Genomic DNA, 21,569 nt, shown 5'->3' on the forward strand with positions numbered 1-21,569 from the left:
GTTCAGAATTAGAATTCTGGACACTTTATCTTGAGTGTTAAACAGCCACAGAGCAATTCGGACAACGTGATCTTTGCACCTGTGCCTACTCACTTTCTTCTTCATCTTCGGCTTTGTATGCATTCTGAAAACATTTCCTGTAAATCATCTCCTTTTCCTCTGAAAGCTCCTCTTTTTTGTTGGCTGGAATCACAAGCCTTTTACAGGGTGTCAAATGTGAAGTTTTAGGTAAGCTGGATATTGAAAAGGATAATATACATGGTCTTATTGTTCATCCAGGGACCAAGTAGTAGGTGTATGAAAAATAATATTATTTTTGTCTCTCTTTCCCTGATTTCTCCTTGATGCCCTGATTTATTTAACTGTTTTAAAAAGTAAGCCATTTGGATTAGAAAAATTTAATAATTAATTGATAATTCCCTGGTGAGTACACTATAATAAAAGCTACAGGAGACATACAAGAGAAGCATGCCATTTTTTGGAGGAGCTCACTGTAAAACCTGTGTGTTAAGGGGTTTCAACTTAAATGTAAAGCAAATTCAAAGGCACAAAACACCACACTTAGTATTGGAAGCTTCAAGAACATATGAAAAGAAATAGTAGCATGTATAATGGATCTTAAACAATTAATTTAAGGATTTTCACTGGTGGGAATAGTAGGAAATTATATGGGCAAATGCTTAGAAAATACAAGACATGTGCAAAACCTAGTAAGTAACAGAATTTGGAACATGGCGTTCAGACACAATTTCATGATCACAGATGAAAATGAAATCGGAAAATAAAGACCATATTATAGATATCCTTAAATACCAGTCTAAGAAATAGTTATTTAATTTTCTATGTAATAAGGAAACACTACAAGTTTTTATTTTGAAAAAAAGGTTAATATGATTACAGCCACATTTTAGGAAAACTATTATCATAGAATTGAGTATAATGAATTGAAACAGGCAAATGAGAAAAGCATAGAGACCAATTAAAAAGCTAGTATACTAGTGTGGGCAAAAGATAATTAGAACCAGAAGTAGGTAATAGTAACAAGAATGGAGACAAAGGAATGAATGTGAGAAAATGGTTTAATACAGCTCTACAGATTTGAAAACTAATTAGATGTGAGGGGTGAGGGTCCGGGCAGAAGTTGAAGACAGGTTTTTAGGCAGGTTGCCCCCAAAAATGGTGGTGCTATTAACTGAAATGGAGAAACCAGGAGAGAGCCATTAGAGAAGAAAGATAATTTATGTTTCAAATAGGTTCAGATTGATAGAACATATCTGTCTGAATGGAAATATGCAAATAGCTGCAGGAAATGGAAATCTGAAAATTGCAGGAGCAGATGAAGGAAGAGATATGTTAATAAGTGAATTAAAGTTGGATAAGATTTCCCAGGCTAATGTTATCCAAGGCGAGTATATAGAAAGAACGAAAGACGGGACTTTATGTTGGGAAAGGAGAAAAAGAAGAGCCAAGGCAGGAGCAGTCAGAAGAGAGGGAATCCAGGTGGCACTGCCATTGACACCAAGGGAGAGAAGAGCAGTGAACAGCATCAATTGCTGCTCTCACAAGGGAGACCCAATGAATATGGTGGCAATTGACTATTGTAATTGAGCAAATAAATGGGCTTGCTGCCTGAAGCACATAGAAGCCAATAAGGTTGGCATTGGCTTTGGAGAAAAGAAAGGCTTTATTGCAAAATTGGTCAGCAAGGAGGCAAGAATCAGGTTCAAATCTGTCTCCCTAATTTGGGATATGGGGAAAGTTGCAACAGATCAGAAGGCAAGGCAAAGGATTTAGAAATGCTGGCTTGGCAAAGTCTGATTGGAGGGCTTCAAATTTGATCACTTACAGTAAGGTATATTGAGGCAGATTTTAGCCCTGGATCTTCTGGGCCAATGGACCCCTCATTTCTGAAGGAGTTCCAATGTTCAGGTTTTGATTTTGTCCCATCTTGTTGGTTCAAGGGGAGGAATAGTTGGTTCCTGGTGTTGTTAGAGGTCAAAATTTTTCTATTGAACATGCCTGGGCTACATGACTTGCAGCTTTTGGCTCTGTTATACCTAAAAGGTAACTTGACATTTTGTTATCAACGGAGTAGGTCCAGTTGTGGTTGGTCCTGTGGTTACACTATAAGAGTCATTGACAAATTTTGACCATCAATAATGAACGCAGAATTTGAATTTACAGTTTTAAGAAATTTCAAGAATAAAATGATAGAATACTACCCTGATTGGTTAGCAGGATCAATAAGAGGGTGTGTTTTCATTTTTGTTTCATTGTTGTTTTATATGATTTGTATAATTTGAGTAAATTTTTAGGCAAAAGACCCCAAAAGAATCAAAATATCAAATTAAAATGGCAAGTTCAGTGGCTTTCAAACTTTATTGATTGCAACCACTGTAAGAAACACTTTTTTATATCATAAGCCAGAAACACACAAAAACTTGTGTGTGTAGATATCTAAATATATGTATTATACACCATGGCGTTTATTTAATTTTGTTATTTTACATTTTTAGAAAAAAAATTTTAGCCAAAACCTACTAAATGAATTTCATGAGTCACTTATATCACCATCTAAAGCTTGGGACATATTAGGCTAATTAACAAAGTGAAGACCTATAAATGGTGGGAAGAGAAGAATTAAAATGTGAAGCAAAGAAACCAGCCAGGGCAAAGAAAAGAGGCACTTCTCCCCAAGATATAAAAACAGATTCTGAGGAATAGATGGAGGAGGCTGACTCAATTTATGACTTCAATCTGTGCAGTCAGTGAGAAATATGGAGGCATGATGAGTGATTACTGACTCATTTCCACGGCATTAGTTCAAGTCCTCATTATCTCTTACCAAAACAAATATGGTAGAAATTTAACTCTTATGACAGAGCGGCAGTGCTCACACACCCTTAGAAGTTTCCAGTGCCTTTCCGAGGAAAGATCAGACTCTTTGAGCATTAGAAACCCTCTGTAATCTGACTACCTTTCCAGGCTCCATGCCCTCAACTCCATTCTATATAATGCCAAGTTTGGCATTTCTTGCACTTATCTAGACATCGTTAGCAGTCTGCTCTTGCTATTCCCTGAAACAATCCCTGTGAAATCTAATTTATTTTTAAAGACATTTTTCAAACCCTACCTCTGCCGCAAAACCTATCCATAGCACAGCATGTATTTTGTACATTTTATATACAACTAACACATTTTACTATACAGAATTATTTCAATCATTCTTTCAGGAGATGAACATTTACTAAGCATATACTTCATCCCAACACTATGAATAAAAGATAAAAGATATGTGTCCTGTCCTATATGTGTACATATCTGTGTCTCACACAGAATTGTAAATTCTTTGAAGGTAAACATAATGTTTATTTGTTTATTTATTCAAGAAAGAGTTAATGAGGGCCCAACTCAATGCTAGGCATGGCTCATCATACTGGGAATATATAAGTGAACAAAATGACCCGTGTTTCCTAGCCTTCTGGAGCTTATATTTTTTATAAGAGAGTAAGATAAAGAAGTAGATATATAATGTAATATCGGGTAATGACAAGTACTACCAGGAGAAATAAAGGAGCCTCAAGGAACTTAGAGTGATGAAGGTATGATTTTAGATGAGGTGGTCCATGATCTTCACAAACAGATGAGACTTGTACGGAAATGTGAATGGTGTTAGCCATGTGAATACCTGCAAGAAGAACAGTCCCCTCAGAGAAAAAAGTCACTGCACTGGCCCTGAGACAGGCCTATGCTTGGCAGACAACAGGAGGCCAGGGTGGTTGGAACAGAGTGAATGAGAAGAGGGGGCTAGGAGATGAAGTCAGCAAAGCTCTAACGAATATCTAAATGTTCTGAAGGCTAAAAATCTTCCAGTGGCAAGAGGTGGCTTGGTACAGGATAATCCAGTGGTGTTATTGATGGAAGCACCAGCAGCATTTGCAGGTAGGAGATAAGTGGAGCGTGAGAGAGGAGACACGGTTGACACCATGGTTTTTGGCAGAGCAAATGGAAACATGGAGTGGCTGTTGACTGGGATGGGGAAAATTAGGGAAAGGTCTGGTGTATTTTTGGAGGGGGAGAAACTTACTTTTAAATCTGTGAAGGTAGGCGCAATATTTAAAGCCCTTAGGACTAAGTGAGATCATTTAGAGGAGAGAGGAGAAGGGAGCAGAAATCAGAAAACTGAATTGTGAAGCACGTTAAGAGATCAAGGACATGCCATAGATCCAACAAAGGAAACTGAAAAGGAACAACCGATGAACTGGGATAAAAACCAGAAGGAAATGGTTTCCAAGAAAAACATTTATCTCTGCAGTGTCCATAGGAGATGACACAGAGAGCAGGCTCTGTAAATTTTAAAAATTCTGTTGAGGGGTGTTTGGAATTAGCAGCCATAAGGAAATGTAAAAGATGGTCACCATGAGAAAAGCACAAGGATTTCTGAGTAGCCCTGCAGACGAAATGAGAATTGAGAGCAGATTAGGGAGTTGTGAACAGAAAGAATAAACTCAAGCTTCAAGTGAGATGGAATCCCTACTCCCTCCAGAAGACCTTTTATGTGATATAAGGAACAGTGCAATCCACCATAATATCATAATTTGAAAAAAATTATATCAACTATTCAAGAATTACTGCATTCCTATACAGTAAACACTTTATTTATTATTTTTTATTGACATTTCATTATTTTACTATAAAGAAATGTAATTTAATCATACTGGCTCTTTAGAGTTTCACTTGAAATGTCTAAAATCTGTTTCTTAGAGCCCATATATGTATAAGAGTGTGTGTGTGTGCGCGCATATGCATGCATGTGCGTGAGTGCGCATGCACAGATGCACTCAGTATCAGGCTTTAAATGAATGAGCTAAAAATTTGGCAGAGTGTGTCAGTTATAAGTTTATTTTTTGTGAAGGCAAAAATAAATTTGTTGGATGAGTTTGTGAGTAGTAGATCAATTTGTTCACATATTTTGCAAAAGTTAGAGCCTATTACTCATTCATGTACTATTGATGTAACGCATTAGAAGACAGTTAACATTAGGTCCTAATGGCACCTGACCAAAAGGAGCTGTGGGCCCGGCCTATACACCTTATTGCGTGTTCAGCATCAACTGATTTAGTGAAGCAGCAAAAAGGAAAATGGTGTGTGCAGCATTATCGTTCTGCCACAAATACATGTTTTTAATTTACAAGTTTCCAATGCATCACTCAGTTTTATCTAATGGGAATGCAGCTGAGAGAAGTTTGTAACAACCCAAAACTGCATGCTAATATAGTTTAGTTTTCAAGTCTTGTGGAGTCTTTTTTTAATGGAATAAGATCATCAGAAATCCTGGAGCAAGACAGACTGGCTGTGGTCTACCAGCATTGTAGTAAAAACATTGCGGAAGTTATATAAGACCTAATTATTAGAAAATACCATGAAATAGTCATTTTTATAGAAAAAGCTTTCCCTTCTTTCCTCACACTAAATCACATTACTTTGTGTTCAAAGTAAAATGTAGTTTGAAATCTGGATGTAAATTAGAAAAGATATTATTTTATTCCAAGTGAAACATTTATTCACACTTCACGTCTTGAAGCACCAGTGGCCATTTGGGCTGAGTTTTCAAGAAAAAAAAATTACATAGATTTTATGCCCTTTTTTTAACCTAAAAGATATTAAGTAATAACTATTCCACTATCAGACAATGTGCATAAATTCTAGTCAGATTTTTCTTTTGATTAGTGAACAATAGGACAGTTTTGCTGGATGTTTAGTATATTCATGGCTGTCACATCATTATTAAATTCCAGAATATTAACATGCTTTGTGTGACGCATTTTTAATCCATCATAAACCAAACAATATGTATTTGTTTACTATTATTAATGGTTTTTCATTGTGATGTCCTAGCCTTAAATAAGAACTTCAGCAATAATTATAAAGATGGCATTTATCACTACCTAAAAGTATGTCCCAATAACCTTGATAATGGATAGGAATACTATTTTATAAAATAAATGGATTAAACTTTTTTGCAATCCTTTTCTTTCCGATTCAGTTTCAGCCCCTCTTGTGTCGCAGAAGGCCTTGATGACTACCGCTGCACAGCTTGTCCACGGGGATACGAAGGCCAGTACTGTGAAAGGTACCAACAGCCATGAAACGTACAGAGTAATGATATGTAGGGATTATATGGTAAAGGGTCACAATAGGAAAACATTCATTCTTTGAAGAACTTCAATATTTGCATATCTTTTAGAAGTTTAAATGACAATGCTTTCAAAACCACATATGTATCTTAGAATTTGCCCAAAGAAAGTTGTTTATTTCCACCGTATGTTTAGACTTTATCAAAGATTCCAAACTATTTCACAATTATCTAACTTATGCTTTAGTATATATATGTAATTTTATATGTAAATATATAATTTTATAAGAATAAATCAATTTTCAAAAGCTTAGCAGTAGTTACTGCTAATAAAAAACTGGCTACACTTATTTGAATGCACTAGAAAATATTGTCTGGAAGCAACTGCATTCACGTCATTGTTCTGAACACTATGGCACTACACCAGCAAGTGTATACATAACTCAAAATATAAATAATATCAATAATTTTTAATTAGTACCCAGACAATAAAGTATTTGTTATTCAGTTTTCCTTTTCAATAGGCAAACAATATTATTTATATGTTTTCTCTTACCATATTGCTTATGAAATCTCATAATACATGTATACAGCTGTTAAATTGAATTCTCAATGTAATCCAAATGGTAAATTAAGGAGTATAGTTCCAAACTGACTGTCTAGAAAAGTTGCAATTAATATCTTCCAGATACATATTTTCCGTAAGATCAGTATCCTGGATATTCAAACTTGTCACCACCACTTTTGGTACATTTTAGGTATTATCTTTAACATAACAGAGAAATACTAATGTTAACTACTAACATTATACACACTTGATAATTTTAGCATAATTGATAGCAGTATAAAATTTTATAAAGAGCCATAGACTTCGCTCAATTCCAACAGTTTAGCTACATTCCATTTTCCTCATCTATAATCTCAGGAATCATTGATAGGCCTCCTACTTTACACTAATATTGTGAAAATAAGTGTGTAAAGGGCACTGTTTGTGCCCTGCCTAGGCACCTACACTGAAGCCTTCTCTCCAACAGAAGAGGCAGAAAGGCCTGAGTGCTTACCCCACCTTCCTGCAGTGGCCCATGACTAACCAGTGTGAGAGTACAAAAGTCCAGCTCTTTGGCCCCTAAGTGGAACAAGTTTTGAGATCTTTTTTTTATGCTCCAGAACACTCCATGGAATCAGGCTAAGACTGGGACATCACCTGAAATCACACCCTTGATTAGAGTTTTTCTTTTCCATGTCCTGCTTCACCCACTCCTTTGTAAGATTCTCCTAGGAACACTTAAATGATAAGCTTCTTTGTAAATATAAACTAATACTAATTATCAGTACCCACTTAAGAGTCTTGTTTTATATAACCAGCAACAGCTGTATTAATCATGGCAATAAGTAACTAAATAATTAGGCTTAAGCTTTATAAATCTCAATGCAATTTTTATACATTTGTAAAATATATTTCTAAATAAATCCGTATGTGGTAACTCTAAACACAGTATCCAATATTTGCATATATATAAAACGGTGGATTCACAATTTCCATGCCAACAGAAATTAGCAGCAATTAAATAACTCACAGCAACACCAAATCTAAAAATATTTCCATTTGTTCTGAAGATATGTACATCTTTTGGATATAGATATAGGTGATACAAGTACATACTTGTTAATACCCACCAGTGAGCTTTGGTATTCATGGATAGACTAATATTTATTTCCTGTACCTTTAAACACCAGTAGGATGGTGACTAAAAGCATTGCTGGACACCAAAAAGATTATCTACAGTAATTCATGAAAAAAATTATGGTATAGCTACATTTATACACTGTAGTTACCATTTTCTACAAAAGCATGTGTATAGAAAAGGCTAGAAGGGTACACTAAAATAACAATTATTGTGTTAAAGCAGAATGATTACAGAAAACTTATTTTTTAATATCCAGTAGTATTTAATCGATAAAAGCCGTCGGTTCGTATAGCATAGAGATGAGCAGGGCCATACAGTATCAAATGTGAGTGACTTAAATTGTTTTTCCAGTCCTCAAACGTTGTTATAGCTTTGCATTCATCATCTCTAACATATAAATGGTCGGGTTATATTTCTCTGAAAAATTGCTTTATTCAGCTATATTAAACCAAAGTTCTTGGTTAAATTTTTATTGTAACCTTCCAAATAAATTTGTTCCAGTGCTGAGAGCTTCTTAAATCATTTAAATCATCTTTTGACCTGCCCAGACTGATCAGGTTAGGTCTAAAACTGCTTAAATTTCTTGAGTATCGCTGTAATATAGAAACCTCTCCCCATACTTTATTTTCAATACTCTTGTAATAAACTCTTTGAACATTTAATCAACCTGAGTCTGCTTAGAATACAATTATTTTACCTGTAAATGTTAAGAAGCCATTTAAGTGGACTTACTTAAATGCTTTCAGTATTTGTAATCTTTCACTGAAAAAAAAAAATCAAAAACATAAATGTATAAAAGCCTAATGTCACAAATCATTTTCTTCATGTTTTGCCTTTTCTAACCAGCACAGGGTGAATTAACTTTCACAGTCAGCCATGCAGATTTCACAGTCTCAGGCAGCTAAAGATGGTCTATGATTATCTTGCCAGTATTTATAGCTTTTGGCTCCAATCCCCTACTGTCTCTCAACTTCCTCACATACTTGCCTGTTGAACAAAAATTCTAACTATTGGTTATATTTACACTGACCATATATAAAACTTGTTGTCCAATCTGGGACACTATATTAAAAACAGGAAGTGTTTTCAGCAATTAAGCCAAAACAACAGGTAATAGGAAATTGTCCTGGGCAAACCAGAATGTATGGCCCTGCTAGCATTGTGTAAAGTTACCAAACTTCCAGTGTCATAACCCGGAGTGAAATACACTTAGGTGAATGGAAGCATAGATAGGTGGAAGAGTCAATTAATGGACTGCATTTAGGATTCATCCAGTTGGATTCTCTTTCTAATTTTCCAAATCAGTGTTATATATTTTGTTTGCATATCATTAACCCACTTCCGCAGATACACATGAAAAAATGCATCTTGAGGAAGATATGGTGAAAAGAAAAGATGAATAAAATTAAACAGAAAATCTGAGTAGCCTATTGCCACTTAACTTGCCTCTTTTGCCTCGTTAGTAAAATTAATGGGTTGTATTATTTGGTTATTTTGAGATCCAAAATTCATGAGTATAGGGAAGCCCCAGGAGCCAATATAGAATTGCATTCATCTCTAATTATACAAGAGGACTTAACAAAAAAGTTCATGATCTAGAGCAGTTACAGACAAACTATGACCCACAGGCCAAATTTGGCCCATTTCTGATTCTGTATGGCACTCAATTAAGAACTGTTTTTACAGGTCAGCATTTACAATCAATTTGATGACAGGAGGCACTAAATTATAACCCAAATGAAGGATAATTTCAAACCTCAGGAAGAATCCAATTCTTCTCATTAGTAGCCTGATATTACAAAGTAATTTGACATTATTATATTATTATTATTATGTTTTCAATTCCATCAACAACAGCAGAATGCTTTAGAATTTTATTTCTTTTTCATGGCATAATCTTGATTTTTCCTATATCCTGCAAAGCCTACTATTTACTATCTGACCCTTTACAGGAAAAGTTAACTAATGTATGGACTCTTGCTATCAGTTTTGTTTCATCAAAACAAAAGACCACACACAACAATGTGGAGACATGACTTGCTATTAACCTCTTTTGCTTTGTCACTGTTTCGATTCAGGTGTGCCCCTGGCTATACTGGCAGTCCAAGCAGCCCTGGAGGCTCCTGCCAAGAATGTGAGTGTGATCCCTATGGCTCACTGCCTGTGCCCTGTGACCCTGTCACAGGATTCTGCACGTGCCGACCCGGAGCCACGGGAAGGAAGTGTGACGGCTGCAAGCGCTGGCATGCACGCGAGGGCTGGGAGTGTGTTTGTACGTATACTAACTTCGCTGTTAGTTTTGGAGGCCTTGATTCCAGTTCTGTCTCATTTCCAATGAGAAAGACTGACTCTCCCTGCCCGCCTTTTTTTTTTTTACAGTAGTTAGTTCTATTCTTCATTCTTTCTGACACTATCTATCCACCTTCTGCTGTTCACCTGCTGATTTCGTGTCCATCCTGCTGAGCCAAGAACAGCTGAGAAAATCCTCGGTGTGCTTTAGTCAGTTCATTGAAAGACCTACAATGAAGCTCCTGGAGGCATTTTATTTGATTTGTCCATCTCAGGGTTTCCAGTTTTGCCTCAAGTTGGCATTGCCTTTGTGACAGATTAAAGATCTGAGTATATTAAAAAATTTAGAATCCTCCTGAATTTGTAATCAACTGGACAGATACTTTAAGCCTTGAATGATAACTGACATTTCTTTTCCCAGCTTTTATGAAAATCCATGGGCATACTGCTTCATAATTTTCTCTTGAACTACAAAACCCGTAAACAGTAACAATGAAGTCAAGTATTTTTACTCATGTACAATAAGTGGAGAGCAGTTTGCTCTCTTGCTGTCTCTCTTTTTTCTTACTGATTCTGGATTCGGTAGTGCCATATTGAAAGTACATTGAAATCAGTAGCTAAATATAATTCTCGGATCTTGCATACATTCAAATCCAAAATAGGTTATTTATAAATTTAAGGAAGGAGTGCTGTTCTATAGTATTCTTTTCCTCAAGGAAATTTATTTTAGCACCTTTTATTTCAACATTTACCTATTTTAATAGTATTTGTGCTTGTCAACGTTTCTTGTTTTAGCATATTGTTTGAGTCTAAATCTTAATAGTATCTTAAATAGAAGAATTTTTGTTTATATTCTAGTTTTATAAGAGTTAACCTCAGAAGCTAAGGCTGGATTAAAAAATACACCAAAAAGTTAAGACTGGGTGTTATTTGGGAAAATAGATTTTAAAATCATTTTTTCTCTGTATTTTAACCATCTTTAATGAAAATGTATTACACTGAAAATAAATGTGAAGGTAGGTGAGAGGGGAGGGATTAAATGTGCTGTCAAATACATTTATATTGTCATATTTAGTTGATAGTATATACACACTCATTCTTCCCAAGTATAATGATATATTTTAATCATAATTAAAGAAGTAGACTATCAAAATATTTTATAATATTGCTTTCAAGTTGAATAAATTATTAACATGCACATAATTAACTAGATAATATATAGATATTCTTAATGTAAACATGAAACAGTTCTTGAATTATTAATCATCACTTTTATTAATTATCCAGAAGCAAACTTGAAATAAAAAGATCATATTAATGTTAAGCACAAAAATTAAACAATAGCACATTAAAATCTGGGGTAGATAATATAATGGGATTATTTGGGGAACATTTCTTTTAAAGAGAATTGGCATTCTGCCCATCAACAAGTTTTCATTTATTGTTGATGATCAATACTCTTTTAACATTTTGAATACATTTATCATTAGAAATCGTAACTCATCTTTTCCCTGTCACATATATGGGTTTCTAATCTCCACTTGTCCCATGTGATATTAACAAAAGGGCCAATCCTCCAGTTACAAAGCTACACCAGTTTTATAATGCTTATTTGCTTTATTCTTGCCCCACAAGGAAATGTATTTACAGGGGTTATACATGGTATTTAGTTCAGTTGCTAGACTGGAAGTGTTTATATTCTTTTTAAAAGAATAGCAATTTTTATTCCAGAAAAAAATATTAAATTATAGGATTGTTTTTGATATCTAGACCCTTTTTCTAAAGCACAATTAATTATCTTATAATTATGCTGTATAGATTTTCCATATACTGCTCTTAAGCATTAGTGATTTCCACTTCCTTCTAGGAAGGTTTTCTCTTCACCTTTCATTAAACTAACTCTAAGAATTGTTACACAGAGTATCTTGAGACTTTTCATCTTTTCTCTTCTTCTAAAATTTCTCCAGTTATGGAAAAATATGCCATGATTCTATGATCTTGGCCTTTCCCAGGATTCAGTTTCTACTTCTACTCCTAGTTTTGAAATGAGATAAAATAAGAAACAAGTGAGGATGTAATTCTGACTTATTCTCAATTCTCCTTTTAATATATTTCTGTATCCTCAAGCTAAATTAGTGTGAGAGACTAAAAAATGGATTCACCTGGCGTGTTTGATTTGCAGGACCTGTTTTAGCACATGTGATCATGGTGGAATTGTATAAGGCCTGGGGGTGAGAGTAAGGGAGGTAGCTTGGCTCTAGCAAGAGAATTTAGATGTAGTAAGAGAAATGTCTGTGGTGCTTGTTGTTAATATAGTACTGACTACAGAAAATAAACTTTCTCCTATTACTTAGAATAAGTAAACACTCAGTTTAGTAGCATGTATTGTACAAGAGTTAATTTTGCTTCCTTTAGTTACTTCGCTGGGAAATATAATTTAGACTGATCCACATCATGGATTTGTGTATTTCAAAAAAAAAAAAGAAAAGAAAGAGAGAGAGAAATGCATGATAAATGACCTAAGCCTGATCATTGCATGATCTCAGGTAATTTGCGTATTGGTGAAAGGAATCTGTACACTCACTATAAATTTAGTTTAGGCTCTTATTTCACAAAGTATATAAAATTCTGCTGAAGAGATCAGGCAAAACAAAGCCAATGCAGGAACTGTGAAAGGACTTCCCTTGGACAACTTGGTCCCTAAAAGATACTTATAGCTTCCGGGGACAGTTGCCAGTGACCAGGCCTGGATTTTACTGGATCCAGAATGGAATTTTTTGCAGCACACAGGCCTTTTATATGTGGATTTTCACTACTATGAAGAATTTATACAAATAATCTGCATCCACATTAGGAACTATTTAGACATCACAGTCTCTCATAGTTAGTGACCTAAATTCAGCCCCACCAAGCAGAGTCAGTTCCTGGGCATAACTAAGCAATTTATTCACCTTCAAATTCCAGGCATTCTCTAAAGTCCCTTTTACCACACAGGGTTCATCATAATAGTAATTTTATTTAAAGGCTCACCTTGACTGAGAACTTACCATTTGCCAGGCACTATATTAAGCATTTTACATGTGGTTCTTTTCACTCTTGTAACATTCCCATTCCTTATCATCCTCACTGTGTGATAAGAAAACTGAATTTAGGTAGGTGAAGTCATTTTCTCAGTGACTTTTCAGTAGATCCGTGATTTGAGCATGGGTCAGTCTTACAACTCTTATTTTCTTAACCTCTATGCTGGCTACTGATAAACAGAGAAAGCAAACGTGGTTTAGCCAATATATTCAACATTAATGAATTCAGCCCTTTATTCATTTACTGCTTCCATGTTTAGAGCCCATTCTACCTCGATTAAAAATAAATATAAAATGAGCTAAAATTACAAAATGAGAAATTTTAAGTATATATAATCTCAATAATGACATTTATTTTCTGCTAATCATTGAGACTCCTCTAAGATTTAAAACATTATGGCATCTATGGTAGATTCCTTTTCATCAGAGATTGTCAAGTAGAGACTGTCTTCTATGCAGAAGAAAAGACACTAGCTGGGTGCCCAGATTAACTTCACAGCCTCTTATTTTCTAAAAGGAATTATTTGGGACAGCTTTACAATGTTATGTATGTTGGTGAGTTCTGAAGAGATATTTTATTAGTTTCCCAAATTAAGATTTCTTCTTAATAAGTTAATACAAATCCATCCTCCTCTTTCAACTGTCATTCATAGTTCGCATGTCATTTTATAAAATGAGAACAACTAACCTGCCTTCAAGAAACTTAAAAATGAACAAAGAAGCCATTATTTGCTTAACAGTAAAGTTTAGTATTTTGAAACACAAAACTTGGATTTGTTCATATCCTATATTCTGTAAACTCATATAATTAACACAGAGTAACTCATGTGATGTTTAAAATAGATTATGAGTGGCATAGTAAAATGTATTACTCTCCTAGAGAACAGAAATTAAAGTTAGTATCTGTTGGCAAGATATTACTTCATAAAAATTGCCTGAAATAGCATTTTATAAATATCAAATTGATGTTGCCTGTTTTTAATCACTGCATAGTGGGGTTTTTGGGATATATCAGCTTTTATTATTTATAGTCACAATTTACTTAAATTCTGACATATATTTATTTAAAATAAAACATACACTTTGCTTGCCAATTTGCAAAAATGATCGCGAAGTATGTTTTCTACTTGCAACCTGAGATAAGCCTAGCTAAATGTGGTAACTTACCTTAACTCTGTAAAATAGGCAACTTCCAACCACTTGGTGAAACCCAAAGTCTGAAGTTTTATCCTATCTTGATCTACAGAGATATAATCAACATTGCTGTTTTTAATAGCCAGTTGCCACCAAAGATCTGATCACAATAATGCAGAGACCTTTAGATATTATCACTAGAATGCTATTGTACATTTATAATCAAAAATGATTAATAATGGCAGTTATTGCTCCCTATATATGGGAGCAGAAACAAAATAGAATGTGGTTAGCACTGTAATGAAAACAGGACTTACTATTCTAAAAGATGATGATAAACATCAGTTGATCTCCAGATGCTGATTATTGATCTAACACTTTGCTTGTTGTACCCCCTAAATGTCATCCTCTCTCTGCTCCTACTCACTGCTCAAGTAAGTTCTTATTTGAAAGGACAGTAAGTATGTTATAGTTTTCTATAGTCTAAGCTGTGTCATGTTGTTCACATCCAGGTGTTAGGCAATCTATCAAACATTTTCTGTTCACCTTGTTTGCACCTTCTACTCATTTGTTTTGTTAGTAAAAGATATTTGAGTTTCTTGCTGTCAATCTTAACATTGGTCCAGGCTAACAATGTGTGGAATGGCAACTATCACTGTGATTCTAGATGACTTTCCTAGTTGTTAAAGATCAGTCTCAGTGGTTTGTATATTTTTGAGGAAGCTGTTCTGTTAGCTGATTAAGGAGTTGCACAGTTGAATTGTCATATAGAGACAGCTGATCACTGTTGCCTTTGTTTTCAGCAAGTTTTATTTGAAGAGTAAACTAAACTCTACTTTGATTGCAATTTCTACTCTGGCAAGGCCCAGGAGGTTTTATTGATCTTGAAAGACAAACTAAAATCTCATAATCTTAAAGTTGGAAGAAATAAGTAAACTAGTCTAGCCTTCTCTTTTTCTGTGACATCCACAAAACAGACAGCATCCTAATGCGAGGAAGCATGGTGTTATGAAGTGGCTACAGAAGGTTTGAAACCTAGCTTGCAATTTGTGTGACATTATTTAACTTCCTAAACCTCATTTTCATCCTCTGTAAAACGGATGTAAAATACTACATACATGTATGTGAAGTATCTAAGCATAATAGGTGCTCAATAAATTCTAGGCATTGTTATCATCATTGTTATTATGTGACCATTTTTTTCCCCAAAGACCTGATGTTTTGTGCAACTCATCAGTTTCTGATGAAATATTTTCTTTAGTTTAGGCTGACTTTCAGTTTCCTGTTATTATCTCTAATTCTAGGCTCTTCAAGTCACTGAAAACCACTTTTATGGCCACCTTACATTTCTCCTGTCTTTAAGCCCTTCACATGCATTATTTATAGATTTATAAACACTCCGGTTGTGACTATTTTTCTCACCTGTAAAATGAGGATATGAATGATACTTACCTCATAGAATTGCTTTAAATATTAAGTGAGATAATGATGGCAAAATATAATACATTGCGAGTCATGTAGTGACTGTTGTGTAGATAAAAACTATTATCCCATTATATTTATAGTACTTTCAAAGTTTCCATTAGTGTTTTGAAGAGTTACACCATCTTTGAACCACATTGAACTTGTTTTCCTATGTATTATATATAGAATTTTATTTAATATATAAAACATATATCAATATTTAATATATAAAAAACATATATATAAAACATATACATATAAAACACATATATAATAAAACATATATATAAAACATAAATATCATTACTTGGTATGTCAACAAATTCATCAGTCTCAGCTGAAGTCTACAGCTTTCCTCTCTATTCAAAAAATGACAGGTTAAAAGGCCTTCTTAATGACTCTGGAATCAAATTTTTATTTGAGAAGATATTTATTTTAAAATAGAATAACTAAATACATCTTAATAAGCCCTAAATATATGCTAATGTAAAAGTTTCTTTTTGAAGGAGATAAAAGGAAATGAGAAATAGAAAATTCAGATCCAGGGAACCATCACTGGCATTCATCTAGGAGAGTTAATTTAACATACACACATTAACACATAATTTTATCTTTTGTTAAAAATGTGTATTTACTCATTTTATTCCTATTTGATTAGAGCAGAGAATTTATGTATCTCTACCTAAAATTGGTTAATAGCTTTGGCCCTTTCAAAAATACTCAGTGTCCTCATTTTAGCTTCAGCTTCTTTGGTTTGGATGCAGTGTGTGATTTTTTTTGTGACAGTAAGCCAGTAGTTATTATGCATGGGGAATCCTGGTAGAAATGCAGTATTTTGTACTAATTGCTAACAGAAAGATCTGTAATACTGGCTGCATGATTTGCCCCTTACATGTGCCCAGCTATAACAATCTGAATTTAGTACTGTGTTTGTTAATATTAGACACAAATTTATCCTGACACTTTTATAGGCAAAGCCTCGGAAACATTTAGTCATGTAAAATATAATCATGATCTTGAAATATTTGCTTTTGCTCTTGTGCATTTTAGGCAGGATTTCACTTTGTAACCTTATTAGTATTGCTGAATTTGGAGAATGGTTTGGAAAGGTTCTTTGAGGTCCTGATTGTAAGATAGGTGTTAATTTACACTGAGCCATTATTGCACTTTATCAAAGAACAGTTGTTTACAGAATGTGAATATTCCATGTCTCTACACACTCTTCAGATCTTCCCTATGATAGTAAATTAAATTTGGTTTTAATTTGCATTCCATTTCCAATGTTTGTTGCCAGACACTTTGGACCTTTTGAGGGCAAATAAAAGTAGCTTCTGGTGTAAGTGAAATATTTTGTGTCAGAATAAAATAGCAAACCGTTATGTAAAGGGCACTTTCCCCATGTGTTTACCTTATAACTGCATGAGCTTGACTTGTACAGAAGCTTTGAAAAAATCCCCATGGCTGTCATATTCATAAGTCTCTCTGACCCATTCAGACAGATGTTAGTATATTGCTTGGAGAATACTATAAAACTTACCTTTCACTTATGGAAATGTGCTTGTACTTTGTTCCCCAAAAAGCAAATACAGATACCATAAGACATGGGATAATAATAAACCTTTGGACACAGAAACATAAAATGGAATGTATGAGCCCTTGAAAGAGCAATTAAATACATTTTCATTTCAACAGCTGAAGATGAGGAACCAAAACAGATGGGCAGGGGATAGAATAAATGAGAGAAAAATCAGTATTCATCATGCCTCTTGGCATTCTAGTACACCAGTTTACTCCATAGCATATTACAGTACATCAGCTCTAGTTCTGCATTCCGGTCCCTGATTTATTCTTGTATGAAGTAAAAACTGAGAAAATGATAGGTACTTTCCTTGGAAATTTCTGGAACCATCTAGTAAGGAGTATCTAGCCATGCTGTTATCAATAAACTGATTCAATTCCTTCTTGGAAATAGGTAGGTTATATATTATTAAATAAATTAAAGAATAATTTAGTGTTTGCTATCAAAGGCACACACTGCCCTAAAAAGCATGGTGAAACATCCTATTATCATTATCAAGTATCTTTCAAGATCTTGGAGGTGAAAAAAGAGCAAATTGCTTGCTTACATCCTAGGAACATCTGCCCACAATACATCTTCACTAGAGGTCAAATGGAACTTTTAAAACAATGATGAACTTGGGCTCAGTGGGAGAAGAACCTTCCTATTCTTCATAATTCCTAATAAAATTATAGTTGTTACTACTGCTGTTTTTAACCTATGAATTGCAACTTGAAAGTCTCTGATCTGAATCACATGTGCAAAACTTGAAAAAGTGTGTCAGTTTTCAACTGTGTCAGTTATACATTCCAAAGTTTAGTAGCTTAAAACAACAAGTGCATACACTCTCATGATTCTGTAGGTTGGCAATTTGGGCTGAGCTCAGTTGGACAGATCTTCCACTGTCATGCCTAGGGGCTCCCAGATGGCCTCAAGCCCAAGTTGGGGCCTCAACTGCCCTTTCTTCTCTCACGTTGCCTCCCTTCCTCAAGGAGACTAACCTGGGATTGTTCTGAAGGCAGCAGGGGTCCAAGAGTGTGAAAGCAGAAACTGCAAATTTCAGTATGTTGCTCTGCCACATTCTGTTGGTCAGAGTATGTTGCAAAGCTAACCCAGATTCAAGGGGAAGGGAAGTAGACTTCACATCTTAATGGGAGGTGCAGCAAAGAAGTATTAACAGTAATCTTTTTTTTTTTTTTTTTGAGATGGAGTCTCACTCTGTCACCCAGGCTGGAGTGCAGTGGCATGATCTAGGCTCACTGCAGCCTCTACCTCCTGGGTTCAAGTGATACTCCTCCCTCAGCCTCCTGAGTAGCTGGGACTAGAGGCACATGCCACCACACCTGGCTAATTTTTGTATTTTTAGTAAAGACGGGGTTTCACCATGTTGGCCAGGCTGATCTCAAACTTCTCACCTCAAGTGATCTGCCCATCTCAAGCCTCCCATAATGCTTGGATTACAGGCCTGAGCCACCACACCCAGCCAATAGTAACCATTTTTAATTCTCCTCAGAAATGAGCATCGCTTTGATCTATCAGTCATGGTGTTATTTCTTTCCTCCTAAAGTTTTGTGCTGATTTTCTTCCCCTCCATCTCTCCATTACAACATCCCTTTCCTGAGTCAAAACTGAATTCCTTCAGGCAGGTATCTGAATAGTCATTCTTGTTGATCGGACAGTCTCTGCCTCTGCAATCACAAGATAGTTGTCTTTCTCTCTCTAAACCATTGTTTTTAATGTATTCTCCTGTTCCTCACACATCTGTGAGGTTTTCTATCTTGTTCTCACATTCAGAAGTTTTCTTCCGGCCAAGCCCAACCTCTTCCCTCTTCCCCTCTCTCTTCTCTCCTAACATTCTACCTCCCTCATCTTCTCACCATTTCATGTACTTGGGCACATGCCGTGCTCAAACATTAACCCCTGCCGTTCTCTTTGTCCAAAATGTTTTGATACCCTTCTTTCACAAAAATATTAGCCCACAAATATTTACTGAATGTTAACTGTGTACAAGACCCTTTCCTAGGCACCATAACCAAGGTGTTTAAGGTCCAAGGTGTTTAAGGTCCCTTCTTTAATGAGGGAGAAAGAATATATAAATAAATAAAGTAATAATGTCGCCCAAACAGGCATGAGTGTTAAGAAAGCAAAGGACTGCTTTCTTAACTGCCTGCAGTAGTGACTGGCGCAGGATATGGGGCAGAGAGTGGTGGGGAGTTTCAGGTAACAGTAATTTTAGAATCATCAGGGACTTGCCCTCTGAAAAAGTGACGCTTGAGCACTTGACCTGAACACCCAGGAACCAGGTGGGAGAAGACCCAGGGAGAAGAATTCTAGGTAGAGAAGACAGCAAGCAAAAGGACCTCTTCCAAATCCTTGCTCCCTTGAAGATTGAGCATCTCTATAATTTATCACCTGGTCCAGTGGTTTTATCATTTGGCTACATGGTTTTTCAAATACTGGAATATTTTAAAAATACAGTGGCTCACACCTATGATCCCAGCACTTGGGGAAGCTGAGGTGGGGGGATCACTTGAGGCCAGGAGTCTGGCATCGGCCAGGGCAACACAGCAAGACCCCATCTCTACATTAAAAAAAAATAGCTGGATGTGGTGGCATGTGCCTGTAGTCCCAACCACTCAGGAGGCTGAGGCAGGTGGATCACTTTAGCCCAGGAGTTTGAGGCTGCAGTGAGTCATGATCACACCACTGTACTCCAGCATGGGTGGCAGAGCAAGACCCTGTCTCAGAAAAAAATAAAAATAGAAATACTGATGCTTAGACCTTACCACAGACCCATCAAAAATCACACTCTGTGGTGGTGAGGAGGGAAAGAGCCCAGGCATCTGTATTTTATAAATTTTCATGTGATTCCAATGGGCAGCCAAAGGTGAGAACCACTGATCCACACCAATGTTGTCACATTCTAATGTGCAGAGATAATGTGGGACGCAGATTCTGATTTCCTAGATCTGGAGTAGAGCCCGATTATACGTTTCTAATAAGCTTCCAGGTGGTGTCAAAACTGTTGGTCTGATTGCTACTCAAAGTGTGGTGCACAGACCAACAGTTATCAGTATCACCTGGGAGCTTGTTAGAAAAGCACATTCTCAATCAGAGACTAAGAGAAACCAGGTAATCAAATCACCTCCTGATTCAGAAATACTGGGGGGTGTGGACCAGCCCTCTAGGATTTCCGAAAGTCCTACAGGTGATTCTGAGGCCCACTAAAGCTTGAGAACCAGACTGCAGATCTTGGTGTTTAGATACAGTCAATTTGGCACTTAATTGAGTTCTATGTTGTGTTTTCTGTAATTGTTTAATGTAGACAAGTCTGTTGAAGTTTGCATTGAACGGGGCTATGAAGCCAAAATAATCTTTTCCTTTTACTTGGTTTCCATGCAGTGCAAATTCTGTTTCATTCTGGCTAGGAGAAGAGTAAGAGATATAGCCCTAGTTCCAGACTTCTGCTCTTGCCTCCAAAGCCTCTTTGTTCACTCAGCTTGTGAAGCATCAGGAGCTTGCAAAGCCCCTGCAGGTGACCGCTCTACAGTTGCAGGTGTCACCTGCAAGAAGCTGATTTATTAAAAGCCCTGCCAGGGCAGTTTAATCCCTGTGAAGTGATATTGTAACTCACCTCTAGCTGCTGTCCTATCAAAAAATCACCCTCCGTCCTCCTTCTCTTTGTTTACAAGCACCAGTTAATGGTTTTCTCTCCATTAAGCAGCTCAGGGGACCGCTGTTTAGAGACCTAATTGAATTCTTGCCAAGTTTGGGCATGATCCAGAGCTGCTCCAATTCTCGGTATTTTCCATGTTGTGTATTTTCTCCTATTCTAACACGTATATAGCGTTGATACCTCTATCTGCAGAATGTAAGAAATTGTAACTGTATACATGAGAGTATATTATAAATGCGGTAATTCCTGCTCCTTGGCATGCAGATACACCTCATTACTCTGCAATGCAAAAGTAAAAATATACATGTTTTTTTAATCTGCTAAAAGAATCAATATATGTTAATTTTGGAAATTATACTACTATTTATGAGATCTATTCCACGATGAAGAGTCAACAATCCATTTGTCTCTCTACCAATTCTGTCACCTATCCTGGCCCCTACCACCAAATTTGAATAGTACCTCTTTGATGGCCAAAAATATTATGGTGAGTGTATTAGTCCATTCTCGTATTGCTATAAAGAAATGCCTGAGACTGGGTAAT

General features: G+C 35.8%; 1 protein-coding gene across 2 annotated transcripts in view; it reads left to right on the forward strand.

Annotated features, from left to right (window-relative positions):
- Positions 1-21,569, forward strand: part of LAMA2 (laminin subunit alpha 2) — a 648,749-nt gene that overhangs the window by 465,517 nt on the left and 161,663 nt on the right. For both annotated transcript variants that reach the window (XM_054490395.2, XM_054490396.2), the window contains exons 31-32: positions 6,047-6,133; positions 9,903-10,096. In XM_054490395.2, coding sequence (XP_054346370.2) covers positions 6,047-6,133; positions 9,903-10,096 — 281 coding nt within the window. The remainder of the gene's footprint in view (positions 1-6,046; positions 6,134-9,902; positions 10,097-21,569) is intronic.

This window comes from Pongo pygmaeus, chromosome 5 (genome assembly GCF_028885625.2).
Source record: "Pongo pygmaeus isolate AG05252 chromosome 5, NHGRI_mPonPyg2-v2.0_pri, whole genome shotgun sequence".
NCBI lineage: Eukaryota > Metazoa > Chordata > Mammalia > Primates > Hominidae > Pongo > Pongo pygmaeus.